Source organism: Colias eurytheme, chromosome 14 (assembly GCF_061535395.1).
Source record: "Colias eurytheme isolate Ceu_HAF_F1 chromosome 14, ilColEury1 Martin Lab GWU primary, whole genome shotgun sequence".
Classification (NCBI taxonomy): Eukaryota; Metazoa; Arthropoda; class Insecta; order Lepidoptera; family Pieridae; genus Colias; species Colias eurytheme.
Window position 1 is genome coordinate 6,341,461 of NC_142993.1, and position 14,478 is coordinate 6,355,938.

A 14,478-nucleotide genomic window follows, 5' to 3' on the forward strand; every position below is an offset into this window, starting at 1 on the left:
ATCACGAAAGAATGCTCTTGCTCTAGCTCTAGCTCTATATTCGCTTGATGTAAATGCACCGTAAGAATATGATCTATTCTGACGTCATGGGTGTTAATTCAAACAAACTATTGATCTAAGATAAGTTTATTTAATAAACATACTTATTGAGGAACTTTTAAATTACATTGATCGGTAGGAATGCGATTTTTGACTGTCGTAGAACTAATTAAAAAAGTTGAAAATATTCTCCAGAGGTTGCGTCAAGAGGTAAGATCTTAGCACTTTTAAAAGCTTCCCTTGTGCGATGTCGAAAATTGGCTTGCTGTACGTTTCCGAAACTGTCTTCCAGTTGGCGTTTATGAACTGATGCATTGAGTCACCTGAAAATTAATAATACATTATTAAAAAAAATACATTTGAGTGTATCTATACATATAATAAATCTGTAGAAGGGTCATTTCTGTACATTGAAAATATTGAAAAAATAAATAGCAGGGGGTGTTACTGGATCGATACAAAACCCAAATATGTGATTAAAAAAATTTTTGTCTGTCTGTCTGTATGTGAAGACATCACGTGAAAACTACCGGTTCGATTTCGATGAAACTTGGTATAATTATACCTTATTATCCTGGGCGTAAAATAGGATACTTTTTATCCTGGAAAAATACGTAGAAAAAAAATTAATCTTAATTTTTCAGTTTTATCCATAGACGTTGTTCTGTAGAACCGCGAACACGTTGCGTATTATTATAAGCCTAGCCGTATTTGGGTCCAATAGATATTTATAAAATGTCATTGTCAGAGTTACTCAAAATGGAGAAATAAACCATCCACGCGAAGACCGACATCCGCGCGGACGGAGTCGCGGGCGGAAGCTAGTTCTCAATAAAATAATTCAACTACTTGATGGTTATAAACCAATTCGAGTACGTTGCTCTACCAAAATAATTACAAGTTAAAATAGAACGTTCGCAAAAACAAATAGGTCCGAAAAAATGTCGAATGAATGGAGCATTTTTAAGATTTTTCTTTCAACAGAGATGATGTATTATCATCTACTTACCTACATCTATTTATTATAGAACCATATTGTTATAACTAGACCCCATACTGAATAAATATAGGAATAGATACTCACTCAATTCCTTATCACCATAGAACAAGTTAGAGAGGTCAAATCGCACATTGTTCCTAAAGTGGAGTCTGGATTGGATGCTCTTTAGTTCGATCACAGCTCTGCCTTGAGCGTCTTTAACGATGTCGAATGGCAGGAGTGCTTCTATCTGTACATTTCCTGAAATAAACAATAAACTATTATAAAGGCGAAAGTTTGTATGGATGTATGGATGTATGGATGTTTGTTACTCTTTCACGTAAAAACTACTGAACCAATTACAATGAAATTTAGCACACATATAGAGGGTAACTTGGATTAACACATAGGATAGGTTTTATCCCGGAAATCCCACGGGAACGGGAACTATGTGGGTTTGCCTTTGAAAACGCGGGCGAAGCCGCGGGCGGAAATCTAGTATACAATAAATGAAGCATTAGAATTTTTAATGAGGCATTTTAGGAGATCCACGGCGATTTTTATAGACTAGTTGTACTACTAAGCCCTTGTCGAATATTTAATTAAATTCAACTGTCACGATGGTACATTTTGAATTTCTCGCATTAGTAAACAGTATTATCTGTAGGTATCTCTCTTTTACAAGTTAATCGAAAACTTCATTGACAAAAGCCTAACGGAGAAGAAATATTAACAATACCTTATTGACAGCAAATAATTCACAAGTTTTTTGTAAGTGTTAATTAATTATTATTAACTAGCTTTCCGCCCACGGCTTCGCTCGCGCAGACAAAGAAAAACCCGCATAGTTCCCGTTCCCGTGGGATTTCCGGGATAAAACCTATCATATGTCCCTGGGTAAAAAGTAGCCTATGTCCTTTCTCGGGTATCAAAATATCTCTATACCAAATTTCATTCAAATTGGTTCAGTAGTTAAGGCGTGATTGAGTAACAGACAGACAGACAGAGTTACTTTCGCATTTATAATATTAGTATGGATTACTTACTCATTATTATCCTTATATTCCCATCGCCAGCAATTGGTGAGCCGAGAAGTCTTCCTCCGGCATTGTATTCAGAATCTATAGTTATATCAGTGTGATATACCAAATATAACTGTTTTCCAAACGGATCGACGCTACAAACAAAGATTGATATTAATTTAATATTTGAATAAAAATAAATTTAAATAGCTTAAAATATAATTTCGTTACATTTCCTTGTCGCAAAATGAAAAACAGTTAAAGCTACGTCTTCAATAAATATGGTTCGTTGTTGGTAAATAAGACGTATATAAAAATTATAATTTAGTATGTACATAATTTGCTGAACATGTTATCAGATAAACCCTTGATTATCAACTAGCCCAATTTGTATGTTATAAATATTAAAAAAAACAATCAACATAATACAATTTAACCTCATAATTATTGTGTTTTAATGTAGTAGATATCTATTCTTTTCTTACCTAGCTCTATCAACGACAGCGTTACCATAACCGCGAATAACCGCATTAGTGAGGTCCATCTTCAGTCCAGCCAGATCGATGCGGCCAGAGTCAATGTGCATAGGGTCCAGCAACTCTGTACCCAACTCCCTGATACCAGAGACTAGGGATGGCACGTTGATCTGTATCTGCCGAGCCAGACATTCCGAGTCCCAAGATTTACACCTAGAGTGTATCTGTGGTATAGCTGTAATGAAATTAAATCAATGATTCAATGCTTGAATGTTTGTTTCTTCACCAAAAAAAATGTGTGCGTGTACTTGTGTACACACGTAAGAAGTGAAACTTCTTTGTGACCTTATTTTTCAAAAAATAATTTACGAAATACGTCGAATCACGCGTGGTAGGGATAAGAAAAGGATGGCGCGTAACGGAAAAATGTCACGCGTTACGAAAAAATGTTACACCAAATTTTTTTCCATCCCCGATAAAGAAGTTTTACTTCAATAAATACATAGATTATAAATCATTTTGTTATAATCTGTTATCACCACTATTTTACATCACTTTAAATAAAGCACTTACACGACGAATAAATAAGCGATATTTGCATCGCAAACAACACCGAATACACAAAAGCTGTCATGTTGTTCCACACACTGGTCTCCTGCAACACCCTGAAGCTCGACTGCCTACCTCACTCACAATATACCCTTATATAAGAAAAACTGTCATTATGGTATGCACAGAGTCAAGGCTATTAATCAACATGCCTATAAATAAAACATATGTCAAACCGCCCAAAATGTAAATAAAAAAGTAAACTAACTCGCATTTAAGTAAACAATATTAGAAGTTATTTAGTTTTGTTCTTTAAAGCTTCAACAATGTTATACCGGTTTTTGGAAACAATTTAAAAACTGAACATTTCGGATCGTAACATCTTACAAGTTATTTCACAATAATTGCTAAGGTTCATGTGTAGTACAAGTAAAATAACTTATTTTCAAAAACCACAACTTACTTTTCAATGAAAAATAAAGATTTATTTCGATAAATACAAAAAGCCGTATTGATTGATTACTATGCTATGGTTTTAGGTATAAGTTCTCTCAGAAGTTTTTTGAAACTATATAGATTTTTGATCCTCCAATAATTTAATTTCTCCTAAAATATTTTTTAAATCTAATGCCTAGTAGAAATATTTTTTAAATAAAATTAAAATATTTTTAAAATCTAATGCCTAATGATCAAAATACTAAGTGCCTACTGCCTAGTAGTAATTTAAGAGTTCATGGCTCAAATATATCAGAAATCCATACGAAACATTGAGGTATTTACATGTAACTCAATGATACGAAAGTGCATTTATGTTGAGTGACATATTTATATTGTGATCCAATTATTTACACAATAATATCACGATATTATAATAAATATTCATGATGTACATTTTTCTCCCTTTTAGGCGGACCCACCGGCCGATTCTTCTCAATTCGATTTTTTGTTCAATTCTGAAATTCTCGCCAAAAAGAAAAAAATGTGTGTTCTGTTATATTTATATTTTTAGTTTTTTTGTTTTATACGTTCTATGTTTTCTACGCTTTATGAAAAATGAATAATTATTTATAATAGAATTTGCTGTAGCTTTTACACATTATAAGTATTAACTATAGCTCCCACACTAAGAGAACTTGTTTATGCATTTCTTCTTGCATTGAATGTAAAACAGAAAATGCTTATGAGACTGATACATTTTAACACTTTATACACCGATTTAAGAATATTTAATCTATCATTAGTTACCATAATTTCTTGCACATGTGAATTACATGACTACTGCTCAAAACGGTGAAAAAAAAAACATTGCGAAGAAACCGGCATGTCCAAGAATAAAAAGTTCGACGACATGTGCCAACCCGAACTTAGCCAGCCTGGTGAGGGTTAAAAACTCGTCAGAAGGAACTATTTTTGCTTAGGTGAAATATTAATTACTTACTATTTTACCACAAAAAAACTTTAGACAGGGTTTATCTTTAAGCGCGAGTTCTCTTAATCTGGTTTTGCCGTATTTCACATAGAGAACTATTAAAGTACAGACAGGACAGATCCCTGGTTTAAAGTTAGACTGTGTTTAAATTGTTTTGTGGTAATACCCTCATTGTTTAGCTATTGAGGTACCACATAAGGTAGGTATTCCAATTTCCGAAATAGATTGTATGATCTATACAGTTAATAGCTGTATAAAAAAGCATTCATTGAAATCCGTACAGTGGGTACGGATAAGCGTTGAAAATTACAAATACACACATTATTTTGAAATATTTTTATTCTGTTACGTAACTGTTCTAACCGTTATGATTTTTTTTAAATACCGACTCAATGTAAATACATACTTTGTATACGTTTTTAGTAGTTACAAGTTACACTATTTATAGATTAAAATTATTTAAATAACTTTTGCCCTGATTAATTTCAAATTGATGTTAGAGCTTAAACAAAAAACATTGTTTAAAGTGTTCATCTTTTTGAATATATTTTAACAGCTTTGTTTATTAAATGAAACTTAACAATCATTGTGAAATAATTCGTAAGATGAACCGATCCTTTTATATCTGCACATGTTGTTCAGGTTTAAAATAGATTCTAAAAACCGAAATTTTGTGAGGCAAAAGTAAAAACTTTGAAAAATAAACCGAAATGACATTCTTCTAATATTGTTTAAATACTATACTATTAAATATTATGGGGTTCTCATTAAATTTATATTCAGACAATGCACCGCATGTTTTATTTATAGGTATTTTGAAAAAGCCTTTTTGCAAAACCTTGACTCTGGTGTACATTGTTGTGTACAAGTTTTGTCTTATATAAAGGAAGATTTTGAGTGAAGTAGGCAGTTGAGCTTCAGGGTGTTGCAGAAGTGACCAGTGTGTGGAACAACATGACATCTTTTGTGTATTCGTTATTGTTTGCGATGCAAATATCGCTTATTTATTCTTCTTGTAAGTGCTTTAGTGTTCTTTAAGAATAGTTATTTTTTAAATGTGTAGTAAAACTTTGGTAACACTAGTGACAAGATAGAAAAATGATAGATAATTCGTGTACCAATTTGCTGATGATATATTCAATATCGCTTCTCGGGCTTTTGTCTAAGATCAAAGTGTGTATATATTCAAGCATTTTATGAATGTTTTTATTTCATTGCAGCTATACCGCAGATAAATTCTAACTGTATGTTCTGGGATTCGAGATGTCTGGCTCGGCAGGTACAGATGAACGTGCACTCCCTGGTCTCTGGTATCAGGGAGTTGGGTACAGAGGTGCTGGACCCTATGCACATTGACTCTGGCTGCATTGACCTGGCTGGACTGAAGATGGACCTCACTAATGCAGTAATCCGCGGTTATGGTAAAGCTGTCATAGATAGTGCTAGGTAAGAATATATTCAAATTTATAAGACACAAGACACTTTTTCAGTTTTCTTTTAGTTACATACAAATTTTTTGTCTGAATATTAAGCAATGATTCGATAGCAAATTGAGCATGTGTTCCTCATATTATAAATAGGTACCTAATATTAACTTTTGTATATTCTAAATTATTGTCGTCATAATATTATGTTTTATTATGGAACGCGTATTTTTAAATATTGTTGAGTAAGCAAAGAAAATTACACCCAAAATTGAATTTTAACGTATTTAGTATATTTTCATTTTAATATATTATGAAATTGATATCAATCTTTATTTGTAGAGTCGATCCATTTACGAGACAGTTATATTTGGTGTATCACACTGATATAACCTTAGATTCTGAATACAATGCCGAAGGAAGACTTCTGAGCTCACCAATTGCTGGCAATGGGCATATAAGGATATTAATGAGTGAGTAATATAATAATAAAATAAAAAAGTTGTGAAGCATTTAGTTACATTTGTATACTTCTATTTCTACCTCCATTTCCTACTTATATCGATGAAAATTCCTCTCATAATGTCTTATATTAGATTCCATAAATAAGATAATCCTCTAAGGGACACTGTTAGAAAATTATACAAGTTGTGATGATTTATATTTATATTAATCTTTAGGATCAATATTTTCGTTTCGTCTGAATTGAAACGTTCAGAATAAGTTTATGCTTTGAAACAAAATTTTACTTCAGAAGCTTTGCAGGACTCTCCAGTACACAAATGTCTTAAAAATTGTCATAGAAGTCCTGTAAATGCCTTATGCTGCTTTCTTCAATCTGACTAATTTTATTCTAGCGTGACTAATGACTAATTGTATTCTTGTATATTTCAGGAAATGTGCAGATAGAAGCTCTGTTGCCATTCGACATCGTTAAAGACTCTCGCGGCAGAGCCGTAATCGACTTGAAGGGAATCGAATACAGACTACACTTTAGGAACAATGTGCGATTTGACCTCTCTAACTTGTTCTATGGTGATAAGGAATTGAGTGAGTATCTAATGTTTTGTTCATCCCACATAGAATGTAGTTCTGTGTGTAATAAAAGTACATGCAGGTAAGAGTGTAAGTCGTAAGAAAAAAATATGAGTGCTGAATTAATTACATTTGGATAGTTTTTTAGACTTTTAATTGAGTATATAACATTTTTATTAAGTGCCTAACATGATCACTTCATCAACGTTCACAAAAAGACGGACTTTTGCTTACGCTTAGTTTGGTTTATTATAATTATAGGTTCAAATGTATGTAAGAGGTGAAATTAACAATTTTGCTCAATTTCCAGGTGACTCTATGCATCAGTTTATAAACTCCAACTGGAAGAAGGTATCGGAAACCTACAGCAGACCAATTTTCGACATCGCACAAGACAAGCTTTTAAAAGTGATAAGATCTTACCTCTTGACGCAACCCCTGGAGAATATTTTCCATTTTTTTAACTAGTTTTACTACATCCATATAACCATAAGTTCTACCATACCTACCGATACATTTGTAAATTAGCTTTTGTGTTTTTGTGACCAGTTTGTGTAATATAATCTTCCTCTCTTTATTTTTGTAACATTTAAATTTTGTTCATATAAGCGTTACTAGCATTAAATAATAAGTTTTAATTAATTTGTAATAAAGAGTGAAATATCAATACAATAAAGGAAACTACTATCACCTACATTAAATACATTACGAAATCTGTCAAAATTGAGTCGTGATTTATATGTAAAACTTAATAATATTTACTGGTTAATGTTTGTTGTATGTAACATTATTATCTTGTATGAATATTATTGGGATTAATAAATAAATATTTCACATAGTATTATATCGTTTTATTTTTAACAAAGTTATAAATAAATAGTGGTCCATGCTACAGTCGATCCTTTGATAAAAAATATTTATTTTTATGATGACAGAAGCGTTAATGCTTTATTGTTTTTTGTTATATTTTTTATTTGAACTTTAATAAAGAATAATCGCGGAAATCGTTACACGCACTATTCTTCTTATTTGTAACAAAGTGAAGGACAAGGCTTTCGATTGAGAATTATTTTTGTTAATCGGATTCCAAGAGGTAAAAATAAACCTCTTCGGTATTTTGATTAATCCACAGTTCAAGCTATGTTGCTTATCTTTTTTTTAATTTTATGCGCCCTGAATATTTTGATAAGTATATTTCCTTTTATTATATTTTCCTGAATATTCGATATTTAAAAAGTTATTTCATCATCAGCCCATACTTATACGTTCCCACTGCTGGGACACGGGCCATGAGGGTATACTCCTATGAGGGAAGGAGGCCCGTAAAAAATATTTTATTTTATTTTAGTAAAAGTAATTTTATAATCTACAATTTTAAAATGCACTTCTTATTAGTTGATACAAATAATTACTAAATATTTAGTCTCTTTTACTGTTAAAAAAATACATAATTCTTGCTCGTCTAGTAACATGTGTTTGTATTTCCTAAAAACACAAAGTATGTCTTTATAACAATAAAGGATTCTTTACTTACAAAAAATATAACTTTATTCTAAAAGCAACTTTCGTTTCAAAAATTGAAATTAGCTGCTCTCGGGATATAAATAGCTTAAAATATAGAATATTAATATTATGTTCATTAGGAATATGTAGTATTTAAAAAACTTTTACCATTAGGTAAAAGTTTTTCTTTTATCGGTCTAGTAGTTTCGGAGCCTATACAATTCAATCATCATCATCTAATGATGATAATTCATCAGCCCATATGAGTTCCGAGTTCCGAGCTCGAACACGAGCCTCCCGGGATCAGGCCGTAATCCACCACACTGGCCAAGTGTAGGTTGGCAGATATCACAATATGTCGTCGTTTGATTCTTCCTCTCTATCGGAATCTTTTCCTTCACCATCAAGAGCAGTGATGATATTATAATAATATGCGCAGATAAATTAAAAATCAATTTATTTCCTGCACGCTCGCCTAGTCTCGAACCTCCGACTTATTTAATTCAAACAAACAATGAAATCTTTCCTGTTTGTGGTAATATTAGTATAGACAAATTACTTTAAGTTGTTCTTTTTTATTCTAAATATTTCTGAACATCTATTCGCCGGATTGGCGTGAAAGGTTGCGGGTTCGAGTCCCGCCTCGTGATCGAATTTTCTCTATTCTTTATAAATTTATATTATTTTGATTTATTTTGATTTACATTTGAAAGTCATAAAAACAAAAATATCTCATTAAAATTTTGTACCTTTTTTTTAAATTTTAAACTTGCACTATTATACTTGAATATGGAACTTTCATTTTAACATATTATTAAAGTGCGCAATAATAATTGTTTCCGGTCATAAAAAAATACAACTCAGCACTAAACTAAGCTTGTTCATATAATGAATGAATGTTTAATACATATAAACATAAATGATAAACATAGGTACATCCTCATTTATAAAAACATACGCATATGAATATCTGAAAATTGAAAATTAATATTTATTTTGCGGTCGAAAAAGAACTTGTAAGTTCTTTTTTCCTTTGATGCAATAATCTTAAATTAACTGCGCCAACGATCTTGTTATTTGATACAATTTGAGCTAAATTTAAAATTAAAAAAAGTAAATTAAGCATGACGTTTCCAACAACCGTATTATATGCATTTATTCTTCATCACTTAAGTTTCCGTTTGTTCACGATAAACTCAAAAACCGATAAAAAACTCCGATAAAGATATTCACTACTACAAACGTTACAATTATAGCAATTTTGAAGAAAACCAGTATTTTGAGCTTTCTTGGATATCCTAAGATATTTATTTCTATGAACTGTCGCATAATATCCTAGTAGGTATGTATGTACAACTGTCTCCCTACTATAATTGCGAAAGAAACTTTGTTCGAATCCACATGAAAGCAAAATTTTCTATAAAATCGGTTCAGCCCTTTTGCAGGAGTTCAGTGACAAACACAAGCATAAATATTAAAACATAGGATAATTTTAATACAATTTAAATATTCTCAGGAGCTTTTGGAACATACTCTCCCGAAAAAATTCTCAAAGCTTTATTGATCGTTGTAAATCCGAATCAAAACATATTTCATCGATTTAATGCGTTAATATATAATAAAAAATTAATATTACTTTATTACAAATACTACAGATAACCTACTACATGACATTTGTATTTTTATTATCAAAAGTTTTAAGTTATTATATTAAATTATTTATCTGGCTTTTTTAAATGATATTAAAATTATCCAGACGAGTTTAATAGGATTTTTGCGGTAAAAAGATATTGAAGAAAAGGTAGTTTTAAAGTTTCATCACCATTTTGAAATTATTCAGATTTCACAATTCGATGTCACAAGTTGTTCAAAGTTCATGACTTTTTTTCCTTTTTATTTTTGAATTCTTATTAATCGATTCTTTGAATAAACTGGTCTACATTCTTTTTTATTTTTAAACCTATATAATGTGTACTTCATCTGTATTTTCCGTAGTTGGTATTCACTACCATAGCTGGCTACTTTTAAATTTTATTTTTAGTATATAAATATAGTAAAATGAATTTTTTTATTTGTTTTTGTTTATTATTAAGTTGTTGTGAATTTGTTTATCCGTACGGTAAGTATTATTTACAGAACTTGTTTTAATATTTTTGGAATTTAAATGAAGAGTTTAAAAATTGAGTAGGTATTTATACCCTTTTTTTAATTGTCAAGTATATCAGTAGTACTGAGTTATAAATAACTTAAGTTGCTCATAGCTAGCTTGTTCAATATTTTTTTAAATATAAACATGATTTATAAATTACCTGTCTCTCTTTTTTATTTACGAGTGAAGTATATAATATATAATAAACTTATGTGTGACTTTAATAACTTTATTAAAAAAAAAACAAAGTATAATAATTACAATCGCTTGCCTCTAACATCTAATTAAATCTTTGAACTTTCAAAGATTATTATCCTTAATATTTGATTACAAAATGACTACTATTTAGACCAGTAAAAAAATATTTATCAAACGTATGTATTTTTTAAAGGAGAATGGGCAAATTGGGCCTGAAACTTGGGCTAAGACCAATACACACGAAATATTGTTTTTGTGATAGATCATTACACATACCTTACGAAAAAAATAAAATAAAAAAATAAATCAACCGGGTTCTTGTACAGTCAAGGCAAAAAGTTTTATTCATTTGGCTATTATTTTGCGCACAATAACGGTGTTTTTAATTCGAGTGAAGTAAGTATAAATCTAAATGTCACTGGAGTGACTGAGTTTAACCACAAAAAACGTCTAACTACGTTAAATTATAATAAACACGGTATAGGTACCTGTTACAAAACATAATATTAGTGTATTTCGCTTATTAGAAGGCTTAAGATTAGTACGTATTTGTAAGTGAAAGTGAATTGGAGTAACATAAAGATATTGTCATTGTCTTATAACAGTTATTTATTGCAAAAAATATTATACACAAAGAAATAAAACTTGATGTGACTGTACAAAAACCCGGTTGATTATTTTTTTATATATATTTTTCCCGTTATGTATGTGATATGATCTATTATAAAAACAATATCTCATGTGTATTGGTCCAACTCAAGGGTTCAGGCCCAACTTCCATAGTAAAATGCCCATTCTCCTTTATTTTCAGTGTTTCCGTCAGTAGAGAAATGCCACTTTTCGGATTCGATTTGTTTAAGAAACTCGTTTCAAAATGCCCTGCCAAAGTTTGCAGATGGCATACCAGAGTTGGGTATAGAGAGAATGGATGAACTCGTCATACATGATAAAACATATAAATTAGGTGGATTAGACCTTACTATAAAGGATGGAAGATTAAAGGGACTGAAGACCACTATTTTCGATTATGTTAGGTATTTTGATTGTTGTTTTTTTGTACTATGTAAATTAAATTTGTGAATTGTTAATAGAAAGGATAGTGGCAAACTTATTTTGTCAATGGATTGTTCACGCAATTTCCTCGGAAACAGTCAGAATTATTCATTACTGCTTCTGACTTGGTCACTTTAAATAATGTAAAAAATTACAGATCATAAATTGCAATATTTTGCTAATTCTAATTGAGTCTCGGGCATTTTGAATATTTTTTTAACCAAAAAAAATATTAAGTATATTATTTTGTTACTACAAAAATATACACTTTCGTGAATTCTTTATATAACTTATTTTATGACTTTTCAGTATGGATATGGATAAAAAGGTTCTCAGAACGGATTATCATGTACAGAAATGTTCGATGAGGGGTAAATATTTAGGAGTGGGGAATATAAAAGTTTTACCTTTAAAGGGAGGTGGAGAAATGTTTATAAAGTTCCGTAAGTATGAAATAATTTATCATCTATACTAATATTATAAAGCTGCAGAGTTTGTTTGTTTAAACGCGCTAATCTTAGGAACTACTGGTCCGATTTTAAAAATTCTTTCGGTGCTATATTCCATTCGGTGCCCATTTCCGAGGAAGGCTTATAGGCTATATTATATCATCACGCTAAGAACAACAGGAGCACTGCGGTGAACAGCTATTTATTAGACGCGTAAGGACCTTGGTTGTAATGGATATCGATAGTTTTGGATACTAAAGAAGTTACCTAAATGTAAATTTCAATATCATTATGTACTTCACGATATTTGCGTGATAAGATAGATAGCAGTAATGACTGGTCGTAAGGTCTCCCATATAAAAAAGCAGTGGAAATTTAGACAATCCTACATAAATTACAAAAGATATTTCTACTAATATGAACATGCAGTGGGAACAAATATGAGCTGTTAATTTTATAAAGATATCCTATCCTGTCCTATCCTACTAATCCTACTAGTCCTACTAATATTATAAATGCGAAAGTTTGTGAGGATGTGTATGTGTGTGTTTGTTACTCTTTCACGCAAATACTTCTGAACCGATTACAATGAAATTAAGCACACATATAGAGGGTAACTTGGATTAACACATAGGATAGGTTTTATCCCGGAAATCCCACGGGAACGGGAACTATGCGGGTTTTTCTTTGAAAACGCGGGCGAAGCCGCGGGCGGAAAGCTAGTTTTCATTTATTTCTATTTGTGTGTTTCAGGAAATGTTGCAATAAATCAAACTGTTACATTTGATATGGAAAAAAGGGCTAACGGAAAAGTCTACATGATTCCCAAGAAATATGGATTCGACTTCGATGTGAAAGATTATGCGCATTTCAATATGACCAATTTATTTAATGGAAATAAAGAATTAGGTAAGGACTTTTATAATTGTTGTATTTGTTCGAGATTTGGTTGATATTTCGATAAAATCTATAGCCAAATATAAGGTTTTGTTTGTGTTTAATTTCCATAATATAAACGAAGTCTCGCATTGTTTTACTCGCAATTTTTATTAATTTTAATCCATAAAAAAAATCACATCAAATCCCTTTTATGTAGATAATTATAACTTAAGATATATTATGTCGTATGTGATGGTCGTTTTATCATGGTCATTCAAAATCAGTAACCAATACACCGACAAGTTAACTGACCATATTCGTGGTTTGGAATTCCGGTTACAACCAGACAACAGGTTCTGAAAAATATATATACTATGTATACCAATATAATATTATATACCATCGATGTATCATATTCTAGTAAGGAAGGAGATATTTTTAAAGAAACATTCCTTTTAATTTTAACATTTGTTATGTTTTATATTTCATTTTTTATAGCTTCCAAATGCTTTATAAATATAATATTTTTAAAGAATAGAAAAAATTCGATCACGAGTCAGGGTTCGAACGCGAGTCTTTCGCCACTGAAGAAAAAAAATATATAAAAAATATTTAGTTTGATTTTTTATTTTAATAAAATTAACCTTTTTATCCAGGTGATACAGTGCTCACATTCCTGAATAATAACTGGAAAGACGTATCTTCAGAGTTCGGAAGGCCAATGATGGAACAGCAAGCGTCGCAGATATTTTCACATATCGTCAAATATCTCTCAAATTCGCCTGTGGATGAAATATTCGCTCAATAATTTAAACGTGTTTATGAATAAATCTAAAATTTGTGTGTTTGCCTGTAAGATCGGATTATTGGAATTAAATCCAAAATATGTCACTTGAGTTACAGAGTAAGGTTTATAAAATGTTTTTTGAGTGATGTAAAGGAGATAGCAGTAATTTATTGTGGATTGGCAAAATGGTTAAGTATTAAACTATCCTGGAAAAAATCGGAATTTTAAACAAAAACCTAATGGTAATGTACCATTAGGTACATTACCAGATAGTGTATAAAATTTAAAGGTAATTATAATCATTTGTGATACAATAGAATTATTAAAAGTTAACGATTTATAAGTGTTTTATTTTGGATATATGTCTGTACAAGAAAAACTAATAAAATGAATACCCTTATTTTACTCCAGGCTTAACGAACTATACATCATTAATTATAAAGATATTTAAATACTAACTGCCTAGAGTTATTTTCAATAAGAAATAAGAACAAATTGGATTTCGCA

The 14,478-nt window shown here is 30.7% G+C and overlaps 3 protein-coding genes across 3 annotated transcripts; 2 read left to right on the forward strand and 1 right to left on the reverse strand.

Moving 5' to 3' along the window:
- Window positions 1–156: 156 nt before the first annotated feature.
- Window positions 157–3,150, reverse strand: LOC149902933 (circadian clock-controlled protein daywake-like). The gene is made up of 5 exons (XM_090109706.1): window positions 3,090–3,150; window positions 2,526–2,751; window positions 2,065–2,195; window positions 1,124–1,279; window positions 157–362 (listed from the first exon to the last, which is right to left on the reverse strand). Exons 1-5 carry the CDS (start codon window positions 3,148–3,150, stop codon window positions 205–207), a joined length of 732 nt encoding a protein of 243 aa, XP_089965832.1. The 3' UTR covers window positions 157–204.
- A 2,298-nt stretch (window positions 3,151–5,448) lies between these two features.
- On the forward strand, window positions 5,449–7,797 carry LOC149902934 (circadian clock-controlled protein daywake-like). Its single transcript, XM_090109413.1, has 5 exons — window positions 5,449–5,509; window positions 5,715–5,940; window positions 6,261–6,391; window positions 6,813–6,968; window positions 7,264–7,797. Exons 1-5 carry the CDS (start codon window positions 5,449–5,451, stop codon window positions 7,419–7,421), a joined length of 732 nt encoding a protein of 243 aa, XP_089965539.1. The 3' UTR covers window positions 7,422–7,797.
- Window positions 7,798–10,514: 2,717 nt separating this feature from the next.
- LOC149902935 (circadian clock-controlled protein daywake-like) lies at window positions 10,515–13,992 on the forward strand. The gene is made up of 5 exons (XM_090109412.1): window positions 10,515–10,575; window positions 11,615–11,837; window positions 12,166–12,299; window positions 13,059–13,214; window positions 13,841–13,992. Exons 1-5 carry the CDS (start codon window positions 10,515–10,517, stop codon window positions 13,990–13,992), a joined length of 726 nt encoding a protein of 241 aa, XP_089965538.1.
- The last annotated feature ends 486 nt before the right edge of the window (window positions 13,993–14,478 follow it).